The sequence below is a fragment of the Mycteria americana genome, chromosome 12 (genome assembly GCF_035582795.1).
Source record: "Mycteria americana isolate JAX WOST 10 ecotype Jacksonville Zoo and Gardens chromosome 12, USCA_MyAme_1.0, whole genome shotgun sequence".
NCBI lineage: Eukaryota > Metazoa > Chordata > Aves > Ciconiiformes > Ciconiidae > Mycteria > Mycteria americana.
This window is the reverse complement of record NC_134376.1, coordinates 2,655,368-2,675,201: the sequence shown is the minus strand read 5'-3', so window position 1 is coordinate 2,675,201 and position 19,834 is coordinate 2,655,368. Positions and strand designations below refer to the sequence as shown.

Genomic DNA, 19,834 nt, shown 5'->3' with positions numbered 1-19,834 from the left:
AGAAAAAAAACGCTACATGCAACATATAATTTTGTTGCTATCATAATTAAGATATATTTACAAGGGCTCGCCAACCAGAAAACAGAATTTGTTACTATGAAATTCCTACGTGCTGTACAGAATAAAATGAACTTGCTCTAAAACCATGCAGTCTGACCTTGCAAAGCCTTACTCATGTGAGCAGTCTCAATGAAATCCTATGAAATCCTTGGGATTATGGGCATGGAAATATACTTCCCAAGGAAGTAAAAAAAAAAAATTTTAAAAATCTCATATTAAGACACTGTTTAAGTATGGGGAAAGGGAGCAAGAAAAAAAAAACCAACCAACATATTAGGAGAACAGAGAAACCCTCGGTCAAAGTATTTTATTCTGAATACCCTGCCTCTCTCAAAGCTGTTCTCCACATTTCTTTTCAGCACAGAAATAGGCTCAAGCAGAAAGAAAACGTAACACGTACTTGATAAAAAGCAATTTTTAATTTTATCAAATTGATCTGTACAAAAGTTAGCATTGCTTAGTCAGAAGCTAGTGAAGAGAACAGATAAGTAACAGCCACTTTATACAGAAAAATAGATTGCATAAAAATGAGTTTTCTGTATTTTCCCCCACCCCCACGTCCCCAAAAGGAAATATGCAAAAAATATTTTTAGAAAAAGAGTAGGAAATGTAGAAAAGGTAAAAAGATGATAACCTCTGAAATGTGTTTTTAGATTTACAAAGTTTTTAAAGGCACAAGTTACCATAAAATAGATGGTTATTATATGCTCAGCATACAATGGAAGAAGTAGAAATATATCAATGAAATATTAGTCTAAAACTAAGTACCTAAAAATTTTTTTTAGTGGAGAAGATTTTAGTTTCACAGCTTGATGGATGATATCTGGTCCCTAGAAGCCAAAATTGAATCAGAAGTTGATAATTTCTCATTAAATTACATCTTCCTATAAAGTAGTCCTGGTTCTGAAAGTGTACAAAGACTCTGCAATGCCTTAAAATTCAATTTGAACGCCTGAAAGCGGGTAGCCAGAAACATCGCCTGCTCCTTTTTGCAATCGTTTTAGCCTCCCAATTTCATCAGTAACTTTCCCCGCCTGGTTATTTTACATTCCCCTTTGAGTTCCCTGTTGGCGACCCGCTCTGCCGGGGGCAGATCCGTCCAGTCCCTCTCAAACACGACTGCTGCAGCGGTTCAAAACGAAAAAAACCCAAAAACCAACAAAAATCTATAGACTTATAACACCATTTTATTGTATCATCTCCACTATTTTTATGCTCCCTCCCCACCCCATCTTTAAAATCTTTTAAAATTCTACTTTTTGCACAAAATTACTTCATTAATTAAAAGACAAAATAATACAGAACATAAATACATATTTAACAGATTTAAAAAAAAAAAAAAACAAAAACACTTTAAGCTTCCAAAAACAAAACAAAATGTTAATTACAGCCAAACCTTGCTTAGAAGAACTCTTGACTAAAAAAAAACAAACACTTCAGACATTTAATTGGTTGGTCCCACCAGACTCGTTTGTTCCCACGAGATTGTTCCACAGAATAGCCGGGTTTTCGGGTTTCATCCGCGTTGGTCCGAGTGAGTTCTTGCCCTCAAGGTTGGTCCGTTCCTCACATTGCAATAGACCCTTAAAGTCTCGAACAGCTTTTTTATTTTTCTTCCCCCCCTTCCCACCCCCCTGCTCCACTTTTGCACTTGTCAACTTCCACGACGAGTAAGTTCAGTTCAGTCCTCACAGAGGAGTCGAATGGTTTTGTCCTTCATTTATTCAAAAGGAATCGCCAGTCCTTTTTTTTTTTTTAATTTTTTTTTTTCAATTGTATTAATTAAAGAAAAATAGAGCTCTGTCCGTTTGGAGAGTTTTGAAGCAAGGGGACATCCAGTCGCAACGAGCAGAGTTCCCAGTGGCTCAGGAGGCACTTCGGAAACTATCGCGGCACTCCACGCTCTTCGTCTTCATTCCTTCATTAGTGCATATGTCGGGGAAGCCCTTGGGGGCTCTGCGCATCCTTTAAGGCCTCGTCAGGGTCGTATAGACCGGCTGGTCCCAGTTAGCGGTGGGGCTGTGGGCCGGCGGGATGGACAAGCCGTTGAGGATGGGCGTCGCGTAGGGACGGCGAGAGGAGTGGAAATAGGGATACTGGTAAATGCTGGAGGGGTAGCCAGGGTAGGGGTTGTAGTAGTTGGAGCTCTGGAGGTCCGTGTAGTCGCACTGGGAGCTGGAGAAGGAGGCGGCGGCCGTGGCGGTGGAGGCGGTGGTGGCACAAGCCTGGGCGCTGTAGGAGCCGTAGTCAGAGTGCGCGGGGGAGCCGTGGGACTGGTCGCTGTAGTGGCTGGGGCTCAGCTGCTCCGTTTTGATGTGCGGCCTTTGCTGGCTCGAGTCGGCGGACGACGGCGATGCCGAGGCCGGGCTTTTGTGAGTCCAGACTTGGTTGGTCCCGCCGGTGCCCGTGGCCGAGTGGGAATAGGACGCGCCATAGGAGCCGGCGGCAGCGTTGGGGCCGTGGTCGGCCGGCATGGCAGCGTGGCCGTTGAGCGGCAGGTACTGGTCGAACTCGTGCACGTCGAAGGTCTCCATGTTGTTGATGACCTCGCTGCTCAGCTCCGAGATGTCCACGTTGCTGAAGTCGATGTTCTGGCGGCCGCTCTCCACGAGGCGGCGGCCCTCGTGCTTCAGCTCCTGCTTGCTGCCGTGGTGGAGGTCAGTTTTGGGGGTGGTGGGTGGGGTGGGTGGCCCATGGGTCTGGCCTGGGGACGAAGGGACAGCAAGGCTTTAACAAGAATGCCCACAAAACAACAGACTTCAAGGAGGACAAAAAAAAAGGCACATTTTTTCCCCCTTCCTATTGCAAGAGGGGAAGGGGGATTTAAACCTACAGCCCCATGCTGGAGGTAGCTGATGTCCCCCTGTGACCATGCCAGGGACGATGTCCTCGGCTGGGGTAAACCACTCACACGGGTGATGGTTTGCAGCGGGGAGGAGAAGCGGGGGAGCGTGCTGTGCCCATCAGGGTCACTCTGGGACATGGCAGGACACCCCCAGCTGCACAAAGTCCCCCTCCCCTGGGAAGCAGAACCAGGGGGTGGATTCGGAAGGACCCGCTCAGCCTCTCCCCACGGGCAGCCTGAAGCCAGCCCGGCTCTCCCGGAGGCAGAGAAGCTGTCCCAGCAGAGCGGGCCGGGGCCGGGATCCCCAGCCAGGCTGGGCGAGAGCGCAGACGCGTCTGAAGCTGCAGGACGTTCGCAATCCTCCTGGAATCTGTCAACACGCGCCCTGTGCCAATTCGCAGCGCGCCGAGAAGCGGGGAGCTTCGGGGGGGAGCCGTGTCTCCGGGACCTGCTCCCCCAGGCACCCTTTGCACGGCCAACGGATTATTAACCCTTATTAGCTCGCAATTAATTCTCCCCACTCCCAGGCCAGCTGGGAAACCGGGATCCCTGCGCTCTGGGGATTTCCTATCACACAGTCAGCTCTCTAACGATTTACTAAAGAAAACCGTGGCCACGTTCACAACCTGGTGCAAAACCACAGCTCTCGGGGCAACGACTCCTGCTTTTGGATGGCCCCATTCCCACCGATATTCATCTGGGGGGCAGATGAGCCCGTGCCCACCAGTGGGTTCATGTCCCAAACCAACGCGCCCGGGACCTGCAGATTTTTTTGCCCGCGGGAGCCCTTTACCTGTGTGATCGCCGTGATGGTGGGAATCAGCCATGCCTCCCAGCCCGCTGTCCGCTTTGTAGATCTGCGTGCCCGCGTGGTGGCTGAGCTCAGCTCCAGAGTCGGAGTCGCTCTGCCCGGCTTTTACACTTTTCCTCCTCCGTGGCTGGTATTTATAATCCGGGTGATCCTTTTTGTGCTGGACCCTGAGCCGCTCAGCTTCTTCCACAAAGGGACGTTTCTCATTTTCACTTAACAAACTGGTTTGGGATGGATTTTTTTTTTTTTAAATAAGGAGGAGAGGGAAAAAAAAAATCCAAAATTAATACCTTTTTCTTAGAAGTTTTCAGCCTATTTTCAAACTTACACATCCCCACTTCCCATACACTGATTTGAGCAACCAGAAAGTTAATTACAAAACAAATTTCCCCTGGCAAATATGTGGCAAAAATGTATTAAAATACCAACTATAGAGGCATGAAAAAAACCAATCACTACAGATACCGATAACTGGGCAAAACAAAATCCCCCTGTCCCGTTTCAAATGCCTTTGCCAAATATTATTCCTATGTTTGTCCTACAAATGCCACCCCCTCACCGCGACAAACAACGCTGCCCATTTCCAGCTTTGTTTGGTGCTTACAAAGAAACCACGAAGGCAACAGCGATGGGATTATTTCTTTCAAAACTCTCCCCCGCCCAGACCTCTCTTTGCAAACTCTTGGAGAGTCTCAAAGTGCAGCAGGAGCATGGCTGGCCCAAACAGGCAGGAAAGATGCAAGTTTGGTACAGCCAGACACGACCGAATATACCACGCGGTAAAACGTGGCTCGTCGCAGAGCCTTGGAAGGCAGATGCCGCCCAGCAAAAATAAGTTTGCATTGGTGGGCAGCGCTGAGCATGCAAGTGCACAGCTAAGAAGGGAAATTAGAAAGCAGAGTAAAATAACTGCTAAAAATGGGCTTGTTGGGTTTTATCACTTGTTAAGCCACAAGCAAGCAAGCCACGGGAAAAGAAAGTTTTAGAAAAAGCCGGTGTAAAAGAAGCAATTAAAAAAGCGTCTCAGTCTCCTGGGGACAGGGACACGGGAAACCCTGGCCGGGAGAGGGAAGGGCCCAGGCTGCACGCCTCGGTGATGGAACAGGGAAAATCCACGCGTGACACAGCGCTGGGGCAGGACCCACCGGCAGCACCCCGGCCGAGCCCGCTGCGGCCGTGGGCGCCCAGGCCCCTGCACGGGGCTTTTTTCGGAGCAGGGACCGGCCGGTGCCCTGCAGCGTGCCGGCAGGCTCGGGGGGGATTTCTGCACTTCGGCTTCAAACGCTTCGAGAATCCCCCGCGGGCGCAGCCGGCCAAAAACATAAAAAGAGATTTAAAAAAAAGAAAAAAAGCGCTGGGAGGGGGAATCCAGCCGTGCACCCCCAGGCAAAGCCCCCGTCGCCTCCCCAGGCAGCCCGCGGGGGTCCCGCCGGCCCGGCCCCGCGGCGAGGGGGCTGTGCGCGGCTGCCGCGCCCGGCGCGGAGCGGAGCGGTGCCCGCGGGGGGATGCGCGGCCCGGGACTCACCGCCAGAGCTTGCCCAGGGTCTTGCTGAGCTCGGCGTTGTGCAGATGCGGGTACTGGTCGGCCAGCTTCCTGCGGGCGGCCTGCGCCCACACCATGAAGGCGTTCATGGGCCGCTTGACGTGCGGCTTGGCCTTGAGCGATCCGTTGCCGCGGACGGGCATGGGCACCAGGCTCCAGTCGTAGCCCTTCAGCACCTGCGAGACGGCGTCGCGGATGCAGGCGGGGAAGCGCTCGTCCACCTCGGCCGCGTCCACCTTGGCGCCCAGCGGAGCGGCGCCGGGCGGGCGCGGGGCGGGCGCGGGGGCGCAGCCCAGACCCTCGGAGCCGGCGGGGGACAGCGGCGAGTCGGAGTCCGAGTCCACGTGGGACATGGAGCTGGTGGTGCCCGCGGGGCTGCACGGAGCCTCCAGCGCTTTGTCGTGCTCCTCGGTCATGTTGAGCATTGGTGGCCGCGGGAGGGGGAAAGGGGGCGAGGGGCAGAGCCGCCCCGAGGGCGAGGATGTGCCCGGGCGGAGCGGCGGGGACCGCGCACCCCTCTCCGCGGGCGCCCGAAGAGCGAGAAAAAAAAAGGTACAACAACAACAACAACAAAAAAAAAAATCGAGAAGAATAAAAATAAGACACAAACGCGCAAAAATCAGCCGAAAAACAGAGAACAACCACAAGCAGTCCTGCCGCCGTCCCGGCGCCCCGCTCCGCCCCGCTCCGCGCCCCGCGCCCGGCCCGCCGCAGCGCCCCACGTCCAGTGCGAAGCGCGGCCCCTGGCAACAAGTTACTTAAGGGGAGGGCAAGCGGCCCCGCCTCCGGCGCCGCTCCCCATTGGCGGAGCGGCAGGGGTTATTTACATAAAGGGGCGGGGCGCCCCGCCGGTGGGGCGGGGCTGTGCTGCCCGCCGCACTCCCGCCGCTCCGCCGACCGGACCCGGTGCTGCCGCCCGGGGGGCGGCTGGACGCGGCCCGGCCGCGGAAGGGGCCCTCCTTCGGCATGTGCGGGCTCCCCCCCCCCCATCCCCCTTTTGCCGCTGCAAATTGTCCGGAGGCTTCACCGCACCGCGGTACTGGCGGGGATGTGTTTTAGACACCCGGCGTGTGGAGGGGACCCCCCTCTTGGAGGGGGGGGGACGGGGGACGGACACCGGGGAGCGGGTGCGGGACGGCCCGGGGCTGCGGGGCTCGGCGGCGGGATGCTGAGCACTTTTCCAAGCCCCGCGGGATGGGGCCGCTGCGGTGAAGAGGTGCGGAGCGGTGCCGGGATGGGGCGGCAGCAGCCGCTGCCTCCAGGGGCTCCGGTGCGGCGGTTCGTGCCCTGGGGACAGCTGGTTACTCCGTAAGCCCCCGGTCCGAGGGGGCTTCTGGGGAGCTCGGTGCGTGGCAGAAGCACCGGTGAGTCCCGGTTGCAAGCGGGGCCGGAGCTGCCCGTGTACCCCCGCTGCCGGTGCAGCCTCCGGCAGCCGAGCCCCGGTGCCCCCGGGCCGCCGTGCGCTCCCCGCATCCCCGCGCGCATCGTTTCTTCCCGCTCTCTCCAACGGGCAAATAACGGAGGAAAGCGGCGAATTGCTGGAAAGAACCGAAACGAGCCCCTCCGCCTCCCCTCGCCCCGTCTCGCCTCTCCTCTCTCCCCGCCGCCTTCCCACCTCCGGCGGCGGGCCCGGGCCCGGGCACCGGGGAGCCTCCCGGGAGGGCAGAGCCGGGGCTGCCCTGGCCGCGTCCCGCCCGACGCCGGCGTCTTTGCACCGTCCGGAGGAGGATGCGGCACCTCGGGGTGAGCCTTTGGGTCTGGGGGGGTTGCCCACAAAATGTCCCCCGTCAGCAATGGGTGCGGGACAGGCCGGTGCGGGGCTGCGCGCCCGGGCCCCTCAGCAAAGCCCCCTTTTGAAAAGCTCTGCCTGCCCCCCTCAAAGCGAGCCCTGGTTTTTGCAGCATTTATTTGGAGCATTTGATTCTAATTATCCGCGGAATCCAGCCTTCTAATTGCGACTGGAAAAAAGCAGCAACTCCCCAAATTCCAGTTTTAGTCGCTGCTTCCCCCCAGCCCCGTAACCCCTGGAAAAAGAGGGACAAGTACAAGATTTACAGGAAAAAAAAAATAGAAATTGTGCAAAGTGCTTCGAGCATTCCAGCATTTTAAAAGTAACAGGAACGTGGTGGCTTTGAGAGCATTTTGTTTAATTGCTGAGATGTATCATCACCTTGAAATAAAGCGTACACTTTGAATTTAAATGTAACACTGTTTAAATGTGCCTGAATGTCCGTATGCCTTCTATATGAAAATGAATATATTCTGTTAAAGTGCAAAGCAGGATTTTGTTTTATTTAAAAATTCTCTCGTTTCCTTATCAGTAATTTCTCAAGACTTCAGCTTTCAGTTTGCAGAGTCACAAAGTGAGTTACCTTTGGACAAAGGGGGTTTTAAAATATAATTTTACAAAGTGTCTTTTAAAATAACATTCTCTTTAAGGCTCAAGGTGTACTATATGGGTTGAACTTGCAAGTGAGGATTAATTGAACTTCTCTTCCAGGGCCCAATCCAAAGCTTAATGAGATTGTGGAAGAGTTTGTTTCCCTGGGCTTCGGACCCGTGGCTTTGCAGCGCTGTTGGACACTTGGCAAAACTTTTTTTTCCCCTCATATGACATATAATTAATGTATATTTCTATAATGCCTGTCTCTTTGGGTTCTCGTAGCTCTTTAATAAGTTTATCTTACTGAAATGGCGTGAGTCAGGTAAATTGTATTTCATCTGCTTTAGAGGTGGCTGAGTCCAAGCAATAAGCGCTGGGTTTAGTCCATCTTTTCTAAGACAGCCTCTCCTGTGGAGTACCTTCCCCAGAAGGTTTGACCCTCCTTGCATGACTGAGGCTGGGAAGGGATTTGGGGGACACTCGGAGCTTTGGGGCAAGCCCACGGAGGTAGGAATGAAAACAAGAGCCCCTATTTTCTGATCCCTGCCTTCAACTACAAGCCAAATTCCCGCAAAAGAAGCCCCCAAGGACAGCAGGAATTAGAGACATTGGTTTTCTTCGCCCTTGCATGCTGCTGCCTTTCACAGCTCCCCAGCTCTGCCCGAGGCAGGGAATTGCATTTCCCAGCCCACACACTTGAATTCCTCTTTGTCCGACGCAGGTAGAAGGAGGAGGACAACTTTTGGTAGCGTGATGGGCACGGGGAAGAGGTAGTGCATGGAACGAGAGCAGGGTACGTGTCCTGCTTCGCGTCTGGTTTTGTGATCTTGCACAGTTTCATGTCTCTGAGCATCAGTTCTCAGCCAAGCTGGCGGAGGGAGCAGCGTTGTCCTGCCTTGCAGACCGATCTGAGCTGGGCAAGGCTGCGAGACACTGAGATGACACAGGGAGAGCAGGGATCTGGAGCACCTGGGAAACTTCAGTAGCTCTGGTTTCCTGAGTAGCTCACTCATCCATGAAATGGAATGAGATTATGCTGGGACAACAAGTGGGTTCAAGTGGCATCGTTTGTCTTGCGGGGTCTCATGTTCAAATTTTGTATGACAAAGTACCAGCGACGTTTGCACAGGGATGGGAAAATGATGGAGCTGCAGGGCAGGTCTTGCAGTGATCCCACATGATGTGTCATCTAGACCTGGCCTAATGCTTCTCTGTCTTGGCCCAGCCTGCTGCAGGGCGGGCCCTGACATCTGGATTTCCAGGAAAAGGGTGCAGATCTGGGAGGGAAGAGCTGAGATTCCAATTGCCCAATGGAGCCTTAAAGAGTCCACGCAAGCAGGGTACATTTACAGAAGATTTGGTGGAACAGAGCTGGCTGTTCCTGACAGCAGGCACAAAAGAGCTTGACCAGCTGCCTGTCAATATTGGCAATATTGCTTCATTTTCTTTAAAGTTTGACACGGTCTCCGATAAAGTTCCTGGCCAGCTCACACCAGCGTTGCTGGGGATCAGGCACTAAATACAAGGTCTGCATGCCTGGCTCCATCACGTTGTCACTTGGGAACCCTCAGAATCCCCATGGGATGGAGGTGGCTTGACCTCCCATCCCGGTTCTTCTCTGCCGTACCTGTTTGTTATGCAGGAATAAGTGTGTGTGCGTTGGCTTCAGAGCAGTCCGAGCCCTACTAATGTCAGGGAGGAGAAATTTCATCTTCAGTAGAAGACAGGGAAGGCATTTTCAGAGCATGAGAGCACGCGGGAACCACTGCCCACGACGGGATATGCTCTGCAATGCGCACATGTACTGCACTCCTTCCGTGGCTGGGTGGAGGCCCAGCCCAAAGGTGGGCTCTATCGCTTCATCTGATCAAGCGGTAAAGTTACCATTTTTCAAAAATTGGCTACCTTTGAACTGCGAGCAGATTTTACATGGGAATTTCAAAGAGCAAATAGAAAGAGCCTTACGGGGGAAGAAAAAACAGCCCCTGATCAGATAAGAGTAACCCATGCGTCATGTTAAAATAAGCCTCTGACATCTGCAGGATTAATGCTCTGCCCAGAGGATATAGCAGTTCAGTGGCAGCTCAGAGACTGCTGTGAAACAATGTTCAATCCTTTTCAGGAAAGCTCCTGATATCTGAAAAGAAAAAAAAGACCTGTGGTGACTTTCAACTAATTTCAATTAAAATAGCAGCAGAAGAGCTGAAAAGCTTTGCTCTCAAGATGAACCGTAGTGATGGGTCTAATCCCACACTGTGAAGGCTCCAGCACACAACCACTGCCTGCTCACACAATTTTAAGACTAAATTTATATTGCTCAGCTGCTTGCAGATCGGTTTAGGGCCAAAATTTGTCTTCTGTTCACATGAAATGAGCCTTACTGCTCTGCACAATTCAGGAGTAGAAGGGACAGAATCTTTTTGCATATTTTAATTAACACTTGGGGTATTTAATCCTTGGCATTTCCACAGCTCCCACCACTGTGTTTACCTGTGCTCTTGAAATTCTTGCTGTCACCTGCACAGCAGGAGTGAAAAATTAGTGTGCTCTCATGCAAGTTGCTGTGTTCCAGTCACGGTGTGCTTCCCACCACAGCAAGAACAGGTTTTCATTGCACAGCCTCATCCAAAGCCCATCATTAGAGGCGTTTCCGTGGATTGTGAAGAGCTGGGGACTTGAGGCTCCCACCGCCGTGAGTGGATGCAAACTTGCGCCCCTTGCACAGCTGCTGCAGTCTGCTGAGAACAGGGGGAAAAGAGAGAGGCTTAAATATTAGTTTAATATAAGTTTTTACTGTGTTAATGGGGTGCTTAGCTCCGGCATCCCGCCTTTTTCTGGACAGGAAGAGTTTGGCAGCTGCAGGGCGAACAATGGAGGAACGCGTCCCCCAGCAGCTCTTTTCCAACCCATGAACATCTACCTGGCGCTGATACAAGAAACTCTGCACACCTGCACCGGGCAGGACTCCACTGACCTCTCTCCTGCTTGAAACGCAAGTGGAGAGGAGTGCATGGGATTCCTAAGCCCTTTTGTAGGCTTCCTCATGGCAGCAGATATCAGAGAAAAAGGACGTTTATTTTTAGAAAGCTTTGACTCCAGCGTGAGTCAAAGGCAGTGAGGGCTTCATGAAAATCTTTAGGTGTTACATTGGGCCTGGTGTGGAATTTCTGCTAAAATAAAATAAAATAAAATAGCCCTTACTACCAAGTGCTTTGTGATTATTAATTCTTTAATATCCCAGTGGAAAAAGTTAACTAGTGGCTTGTTCTGCATTTTTATCTTGCAGTTTTCCCAGCCTGAAGTTGCACACCGTGGTGCTGGCAGCCAAGGTGAAAGCAATTACAAACCCGACAGGGACGGCCTTCTCTTTCGGTCTCAGAAAACATGCACGCGTAAAGACCAAAACCAGTGGAAAGGAAATGATGTGTCAGTGTTTTATCTCCGTTCAAATATTCTAAGATACCAGCAACAAAACAAAACTTGCTTTTGCAGGATCAACAACACACATGTATGCGTTACACGTTAAAGACACAGGCAAAGGATCTCTTCTTTCCTTCTGCACAGCACAGGCTGGATGGCGTCTTTTCAAAATAATGGAGAAGCACAATTCTCTTAATTATGATTACTGTGATTATTAATTGTTTGTCCTATGGTACCGCTTAGGAATCCCTCTTCTGAATCAGCACCCCCTCATTATAGATGCTGTACAAATACAGGAGAAAAAAAGGTAATTCTTCCTCTGAAAATCCTTTTCAGCCTTAATCCTGCTAACCCTGGAGTTAAAGATCAGATTTCCACAGGGAAGGATCAGGGATTTTAATGGAAAAAATATTACTGCTGGAAAAATCTTAACGAGTAGAAGGAAGCTCCCAAATTCTTTGCAAGATCCCCATCTCTCTTAGCAAACGCAGCTGAATGCTCAGCGGGATTGTGTATAACTGCATTAGACATAATTGAATGTAAGTTTTCTTTAGAGGAGTCCCCAAATGTTAATGCTGCTTTACAAACTAGTTATTTCTGCGCACATTCACTTTCTCTGTTTTATTTAAACCCAATTCCTGGCAGCCAGAGGGCCGAAAGACTAGACCTGAATGAACACAGAGTAATTTAGGGTGCCAGGGACAGCAGGGTTGAGGTGCTGGTGGGGACAGCTGCTGGGTGCTGTGACAGTAAATGCTTGTTTCTCTGTCACTTTTGCAGCTGTTTGGAACACAGCAAAATAGGGTCGGGCGGGGGGACGTGGCGGCGCGCGTTTTGTTGAATGAAGATCAGCATCAATGATGCCTCAGCGCCTGCCTGTCGGCCTGACATTTATGAATCGCCTTCCCTTTGAGCCTTTAAGGCTCAGAGCCTCGCTCTTAAATATCTTGTTTGCGTTACTTGTTCGGTTTTTACATTGTTTTCTTGTCCGATACCTCACTTTGAAAAGAGGGAACGTGAGGGAAAATCGCGACATGAAAATAAAAGCTGTCAGTAAATAGGTAAGGGAGCAGAAAACGCGACACAGATGACGGTCCAGACAAAGCTGCGTACCAGCAGGAACTCAGAACAGCGAGGAGGTCGTTTGATGTTCTCATCTACCCTTTTATCACACTTTTTCCTTTATAGCTTGATCCGTCTTCCAGTAAAGCTAAAGGAAAGGCTTCCATTGCCTTTTATGAGAGTTGGATCGGTCCTTTAGAGTGACATTTTTCTGCCGTTTAATAGGCTTAAAACTTTGCAGCTCGCGTTGTTGCAAGGCGCTGTTGACACACCATGTCCCCGAGCTGGGGTCGGCTGAGTTTGGTGTTCGTTCCCGCTGCCGTCCCAACCTGCGCATCTGGCAGATCTCAGAGCGATCTTCGGCGATGAAAACCGACCCAGTTCCGTGTTACCTTCCCGACTCCAATTATTCCTTTTTTTTGCGTAATCTTTAGCCTAAACCCTCTGCTTTTCCTCAGTAATTTCCTCAGTTATCCAGTTTGTTTTACAGACATTTCCATTTAATGTGGAATTTGCTGTAAAAGTTTCATAAAGACCCCACAAAGGAAACCATTAGCTTACATCTATTTAAATTTATCTAGCCAAACCTCGTGGCTAATCCAAAGGGAGAGCGAAACTGCAGTATACCAGAGGCCTTTAACAAATAGCTTATTTTTCTTTCCCTATACAATGCACCATTATGTAGGTTTTTTCTAAGGAGAACAATGCAAGCAGCAGCGATGGGAAACTGGAAAAACAAAAGAGGCATTTAGAAGGGACCGGTTTACAGTCTGAAAAGCATTGAATAATGTTACACCTGATAACAGATACTTTCTCGGAGACCATCGAACGGTTTAGCACGGCGGTATTTACTTTAAGTGGAATACATGACGCGCGTCTAAACTCATCGATGACTGCCGAGGCCGCTTTATTAAAGCGGTTTTGCTAAAAAGCAGTATTTATGAACTCAACGCGGAGTCGAGCGCTTGAGGGCTATAGGCTAGATGAAGTAGAAGTCACGGCAGCAGCAGAAGTGGCAAATGGTGGAAGCCTGAGGGATTTAACTTCACGTTTTTCCTCAGGGACAGAGCCCGGGCGCGGCGGGGTGAGCTGAGGGGGCTGCGGCACCGCGGAGGGCCCTGGCCTCCTTGGGCGGGAGGTGGACAAAGGGTTTTGGACTCAACTCCTTCCGTTTCTTTCCGTTTTTTTTTTTTTTTTTTTTAAACTTTGCACTTTCTCGCCGTTTCTCAAAGGTCGCTCCCCGGGGCCGGGGGTACAAGCGCCATTTTTCCACAGAAACCCCCGCCCGGGCCCCGCTGTAGTGACAAGGCCGGCCCGGGGCAGCCTCCCAGCAGCCGCAGGACCGGCGCCTCAGCCGCCCCCGCCGCCGCCCTCATAGCCCGGCCCGGCCCGGCCCGGCGGCAGCCCGCGGCGCGGCGAGGGGCGGGCCACACGCATGCTCGCTGCGGGCTCCGACATGGCGGCGCCCAGCGTGGCGCTGAGGCAGAGGCGGGCGGCGGCGGGCGGCGGCGCCCCCCAGGCCCCGGAGCGGGCTGTGGCGGGGCCGGCGGGCAGCGGGGCCGGGCCGCCGCCGCCGGGCACCTTCTGGCTGACCCGCATCGTGCTGCTGCGATCCATAGCCCTGCTTTACTGTGAGTCTCCGGGCGCTGCCCCGCGCCTCTTTCTCTCTCCGCTGCCCGGGGAGCGGGTGGGGGCTCGGCCCGGCCCGGCGGAGACCCCGGGCTGCTGGGGGCGGCCGGGCTCGTCGCCACGCAGAACCCCGTGAAGTCCTGGGGTTGCCCCGTCCCTCAAGGCCTTCCCTGTTGCAAAGCCTCAGGTGGGGCAGGCGGGACCCCTGCCACGGGGAAGGGGTGAGACCCCGGGTGCCCCGACGGTGGGTGCTCTCTCTCCCGGGGGGTCCATGCTGGTGCCGCGGTGCGGGGTCCCACTGTGGTGGAGAGGAGGCCCGTGACCGTCTTTGTACTGGGTGGTGAATTTCTGTTTGTGGGACGGGGGCTGCAGGGTGCTTTGCCCCAGCTCCTGGGTCCAGGCCCCATCCTGTCATGGCAGGCGTGCAGCAATTGCACTGAGAAGCCCTGCCTGCCTTTTGCCAAAGTACTGCTTAATTTGGGTGTTGGGGGTACATGTTTGCATATGCAAAGCTTGAGGGGACGACCGAGATGTGAAATGGGAAGAGGCTCTTGTTTTGAACTCTTGCTTTGCTGGTGGGATGGGGACCCTGCGGCTGACGGCTGGGATGGTGTTGGGTGATGCTGGGGCTCCCGTGTTGGTGGAGCTGGAAGGAGTTTGCTCACACCACGAGGCTGGTACCTGTCAGCAGAGCTGGTCGGAGCCGGTAGTCCTTTTTCTGCAAGGGAGATGTTGTGAGCTAACTGTCAAGAGAGAAACTCCTTGTCTTGGAGAAGTCAGAAGCAGGTCTTTAGCATCTTATGTAGGACCAGAGGAACATGACATCCTTGGGTGCCAGCACTACCAGTCGGGACCTAGAACTGACGTGACCTTAAAATGGTTAACGGTGAAATCGGTTTCCGACCTCGGCTGTGCTCGTTTGGCTCTCGCTTTGGCAAGGAATGCTGAGAGCCGTGCTCGGAGCCCACTAGTGCTCCACTTAAAAAATATTCACAGTGAAACCTAAACTGACATGTAACACACTACATTACAAATTCTAAACTTGCCCCAGATTTGTCCACAAAATCGTTAGGATTTGTAGGCTGCCAGCCTGCTTAGATTATTTTGCATCAAAACCATGCAGAAGTTGTAGTTTTGTATGGTTTTGACACGTGCTCTGTTTCTAGTTTGGTTTCAGCTCTCGGTGAAATGCGGGGTTATGACTCTTTCAGTCAAAATGAAAGCGATTCTGATATTCCCCCGTGTGTAAATCCAGACTGCTGAGTTTCCCATAGCTCAGTTTGCAGTTTCCTTATGAAAAACTGATTAGTGTTCTCCGCTGTGCGTTTGGTGGAGGCCGCTGCTTTCTGATCACGGATTTGGGGTTATAAATATGCCACATCCGGGACCAAATGCTGTCCTGTAGAGTGGTGGCGTGTTCGATGGGAAAGGGCTGGTGGGGAGGTGGGAAGGGAGAGGCGGTGGCTGGAGGGGTGGGAGTTGGTAAGGGGGTGATGAGGCAGAGGAGAGCGAAGAGCAAGTCAAACGTATGGGACCTTCTGGTGCGCAGGAGACCTGATTGGGGACAACGAGAGCAGTAAGAGGTGAGGAGCAAGTATCCCACTCAGGGTCAGGTGAGTTACGGTATGGAAATGATTGCAAGCTACGGGCTGCAGGGAGAAAGAGAGAGTGAGCATTTGTAAGCCAGAGGATGAAGCTGAGGTGACAGGCTGGTGAGTGAAAGCGAGATGACAGAAAATAGGGAGAAGAACTGGATTTGGCACTTTTCGAAAGAGGAAAGGGGAGTGGGAATGCCTGGGAGTGGCAGAAGCGGGGAGGAGACCCCAAAATACTTCCACAGTCCAGAGTGAGGAAACCTTTTCGACAGGGGTAGCCTCAGAGGAAAGGATTTGGGTACCAGACCTGGAAGGAACAGGGTAGGAGGATGGCTCTGTCCTTTGTAATAGAGCAGGTGCAAGAAAGGAAAAGTTTACCTCCTCGTTATGCAACTTCAGCTTGATTGCGATCAGGTAACAGTGATTTCTGCTGTTTGTTTTGGTTGAGTAACAGCCAAGGGACCCAAAGCCAGAAACCTGGGCCAGATTTGAGACAGGTTGAATTCTGACTTGGGCCATTGCTTGCGGTGATGTTTGGGCTCCAGCTCTGATCCCAGCGCGGGGGAGATGCTGCACAGCCTACAACCGAAGCACTCGTGGAGTGGAAACAAATTGGTGTGTCTGAGACGGAGAGATTGTGAAGAGGCAGATTCCTCTGTGAAAGGCTGCAAAACCATGACACGGCTGTTGGGGTGGGATGCTCTCGAGGGAAGGTGGGTTGCCTTTTGATCTCTTCTGAGAGCCTGCGTTTAGAAACAGCAGAAAACAATTTAAAGCCTCTGTGCCAAGCACCTCTTCCAAGCTCTTTTCTGAAGATGGAACCATTTACGCTGACAGATTATTTTTTTTCCCAGACGCGGCGATTCTGCACACGCCGAGTCTCAGACTTGCTGAGGAAACGGTTGATGCCGTTGTGACAGTTTGACATTCCTCAGTCGTGGGATGTTTTTCCCCCTTCTTTCATTTCACCCTTTTAAACATAACCCTTTCATTCCTGCTGTGTTAAGCAACAAATCCTTTGGGGGCACCTTGTGCTAAAGTATCAGGAAAGTGGTCACCTCCTGATGATTGCAGCTCCTGCCTATTAGTGCAGCCATGTGAGCTGAAAGCTTGTTCTCTCCTAGGTGGAAAGGGAGGGGTGGGAGAGTGAAGGACCCCGTGGATGGGATGGAGAGAAACATGATTTGGGGTGTACAGTGATGCTGAGGTGAGGGGCAGAATTGCCAAGAGTGATTTGGGGGCCTGTCACCTCCTTCCTGCTCCCCACTCCACTCTTGAGAGGCTGTTTTATTGCCTGAGCAGGCTGGGGAGATGCTTTCCCTTTGGATCTCCTCCTGTGGAAGGAGGACAGGCAGAGCAAGACAGGTGTGAAGTGTCCTTCTGTGTGCCCTCCCTTCTCCCCCACCCCCTTTGGTTATAACAGCTCTCCTTTTTTTGAAGGGGGTTTCCAGAAGCAGCCAGAGCCTGGGAAGTCCCTGGCAAAGCAGCTGTTGTCTGAGAGGCAGGCTAGAGATGGGAAGGTGGGAAAGGATCTGATGATTCGTGGAGGCCAGCGACCAAAACCACCTGCTGCTTGCAGGAATGGGAAGGAAGGGGAAAATGGATCCAAGCTGAGAGCGCTCAGTGAAGTTTGCTCTTTGCAGCAGGGCTGTGCCAGGGAGATCCTCCCAGCCGAGCACAAAGGTAAATGAAATGCCTGTCTGTGCAATTCTGTTTTTAATAGTAGCTAGCACTGTGCACTTGTAAATTAGGGGACACTTAAGTTCTTATAACTGATAGCCCTCAGAGACATTTTCAGATCTGGGACCTCTTTTTCTCCACTTCACCAAGTAAGTGTGGGCAGCCCAAGTTGTAAAACCCTTCTGGAGGAGGAGAGCGTGAAGTTACACAGAATTCAGCCCTGAACACTGAGGAAGAGAACAATTGTGTAGGGCTTACCCTGCTGCCCAGACCCCTCTCTCTGCTTCTGTAGAGGCATCTTTGTATAGTACTGGTGTGCCAATTGAAGAGACTTGTCTCACAGATTTCCACCGTTGCAACCTGTCCGTCACTGGCTAACTGCAATCTCTAATACAGTAATTCATGGGACAGGGAGGCTTGGAGAAATGCCATTTTGAGATTTGAAGGTTTTCCGTCCTGGTCTTGCACTGCGTGTTTGTTCTTTACGGCAGGAACTGGCATATTGTAAATAAAGCAAGTCTTTGAGGTCTTGTTGGAAGTGCTGTTACAGGTAAATAGCTGGTCCCAAAGCTCTCGACAACAAATGTGCATTATTTGCTCCTTTCACCCTCCTTCTAAATCATTGTTAAGTGCCCTTTTTGGATGATTACTATCATCAGATTCCAGATGTAGAAGTTTAAGTAATTAGATACCACCCTTCCCAATTTCAGCCAGGCTCTGTAGAGTGCTTTGAAAGAAAAGCTATTATTTAAATCTAGTTTATCTTCTTTCTCCTTATGTATTGTTTAATAGTAGTATTTTCCTTCCCCAGAGCTAGAGCTATGGGAGGCTCATGCTACTTCTTCCTAATTCTGAAATCTAAAGCCTTCGCAGGGGGGTTTGGCTTCCTGTAGGTTCCTGGCTCTCCCCGGTGTCCTTCCTCCTCTCTCTTTCTCTCTGCCATCTCCCCTACTTTCCCTCTTCTCTTCCCTCAGTTGTATTAAAAGGCTCCCAGTAGCTTTCAGCTTGCCTAGTCAGGATTATAGTACATCTTCAGACGCTTTTTCTCCTCTGAAAGGTTTTATTTCAGCGCGGTGCTTGTTAGCAAGTCTGCACAACAAAGGCAGTATGTTAGCACTGTGTCCTCTTAGCAAGCTACATGCCCCCCATGTAACTCTGCACGAAAGAGCTGCGTAAGCGAGACCGAAGTGCGTTTGGTCCCGAACAAAGCACTTTCGCTGTGGGAAGATAAATCCATAGCAAGCAGTGATAGTTTAAGGGAAATGAGAACAAGAACCGAGAAGGAGAGAATCTGTCTCCCAGCCTGCTGTTTGCCCAGAGCTGGTCTGGAGCAGAGGGATCTTCTCAGGGCATCCTCCAGCTGCAGGCTGGACTGCCGCTGGTGTGGTTTTGAACAATCTGGGTCCTATGGGGAAGCTTTTTAGCAGTGCCACAGCCCAGCTTTTTCTATTTGCTTTCACATTATTTCAAACAAAGAGGCAATGGGGAGATAAGCGCTTAAAACGCCTCCAAAGCAACCACCCCAAAGTCTTTAGCTTTGCTGCGAGTGGCAATAAAACAAAAAAGCGTTAAGGACAGACTGCTTTGTTGTGTGCTTATTTGTGGCTGTAGGGTTGCACAATGAAAAGTGGGTGCTTGGTTTCACTCTGCCTCTTTGCTCAGCACTGCGGTGTTGTTGCTTCTGTGTAGCAAAACTTTGCAGGGGAATTTATCAATTGAAAACTTATTTGATTCATTTCTCTGATAATAATGAAAAGACCATGCATATTCTCCCCTTTCTTCTTTTCAGTAGTACAACCTCAGCTTGCCAGCATCCAGCATAGGGCCTTTTTTGAATGCCTTGTTGGGTCAAAGGTGTACTTGATATATGGCTCCAGGCAGATTTTTTTTGTGTGTGCAAAATGTAGTTTGGTTTTCATGCAAAGCTCTTTGCTCTTGGTTCATTTCTTCTTGTGGTTTGAGCTTTAAGTAAAAGTTAAGACTTCTTTTAATGGGGGGAGAGAGAAAGCCATATGACCGGAAAGTTTTGGATTTCACATCTTTAAATCTTTACAGAGCATGAAGAATGGGATTCTCTCATTCTCCTACCATGACAGGCTGAGCCTGGACCGGGGGAAAGGAACTGAGGTGACAGGGCAATATGGATAGACCAAATCATTTCAGATGGGTGACGCTTGTGTTGCATGCTTGGGTTGTGTTTATTGGTAGCATGTGGGTTTGAACAAGGAACGCGTTCAGTTTGGGGGGAGAGAGGAGGTTGGGAGGGGAAGGGGAAGGTGGAGGGGGGGGAGTTAATGGAAAAGTACAGTGAAGCACCTTCTGAGGTGAGAATAAGTAGTGAAGGTCTATTAGCAGTTGATGACAATTTACATGTATTACTTATGTAAAGATCAGCTCGCAGCAGGTAGAGGAGCGTGCTCCCATGTGAGCTGTCAAAGGCTCCGTCTGCCTCCCGAGTGGGAGGGAGCATGGGAGTCTCTGAGGCTGAGTTTTTTTTCAATCCGCAAAGGAGCGAATAGTCTGAAGAATGGCAAAGTGCTTCAGGTGGAAAGAGAGGAGACTGGCATGGGCTGAAGATGCCCAAATCCAGGAAGTATGGGTAAAAAGTCCGGGCAGTGAGCAGCCACAGGGGTGATGGGCAAGGTGATGGGGTTTTATGCTGGGTTTGGAGACTTGGAGGTGTGCAGAGCTGTGCTGGGAGTATGCAGGGGATGTCCCTGAATTAGGAGCCCAGCCATGGCCTCACATCGTTCCCATCCATGGTGCCGGAAAGGATAGCTATGGGAAAACATCGGCTTCTGCGTCC

At 51.4% G+C, this 19,834-nt stretch overlaps 2 protein-coding genes across 3 annotated transcripts in view; one reads left to right on the top strand and one right to left on the bottom strand.

Annotated features, from left to right (window-relative positions):
* Positions 1–505: 505 nt before the first annotated feature.
* On the bottom strand, positions 506–5,976 carry SOX8 (SRY-box transcription factor 8). The gene is made up of 3 exons (XM_075515261.1): positions 5,242–5,976; positions 3,699–3,937; positions 506–2,764 (listed from the first exon to the last, which is right to left on the bottom strand). The coding sequence occupies exons 1-3, from the start codon at positions 5,682–5,684 to the stop codon at positions 2,028–2,030; spliced, it is 1,419 nt and encodes a 472-aa protein (XP_075371376.1). The 5' UTR covers positions 5,685–5,976; the 3' UTR covers positions 506–2,027.
* A 7,556-nt stretch (positions 5,977–13,532) lies between these two features.
* LMF1 (lipase maturation factor 1) overlaps positions 13,533–19,834 on the top strand; it is a 207,722-nt gene continuing 201,420 nt past the window's right edge. The window contains exon 1 of one of the 2 annotated variants that reach the window (XM_075515559.1): positions 13,533–13,755. In XM_075515559.1, coding sequence (XP_075371674.1) covers positions 13,560–13,755 — 196 coding nt within the window. In that variant the 5' untranslated portion in view covers positions 13,533–13,559. The remainder of the gene's footprint in view (positions 13,756–19,834) is intronic. The other variant, XM_075515558.1, reaches the window with a different exon arrangement.

Excerpts from the sequence above, each read along its gene's own strand:
- SOX8 (XM_075515261.1), bottom strand. The coding sequence starts at position 5,684 with ATGCTCAACATGACCGAGGAGCACGACAAAGCGCTGGAGGCTCCGTGC. Across the intron at positions 3,938-5,241 it reads ACCCTGGGCAAGCTCTGGCG|TTTGTTAAGTGAAAATGAGA; the intron begins GTGAGTCCCGGG and ends ATCCCAAACCAG. Across the intron at positions 2,765-3,698 it reads CCATCACGGCGATCACACAG|GCCAGACCCATGGGCCACCC; the intron begins GTAAAGGGCTCC and ends CTTCGTCCCCAG.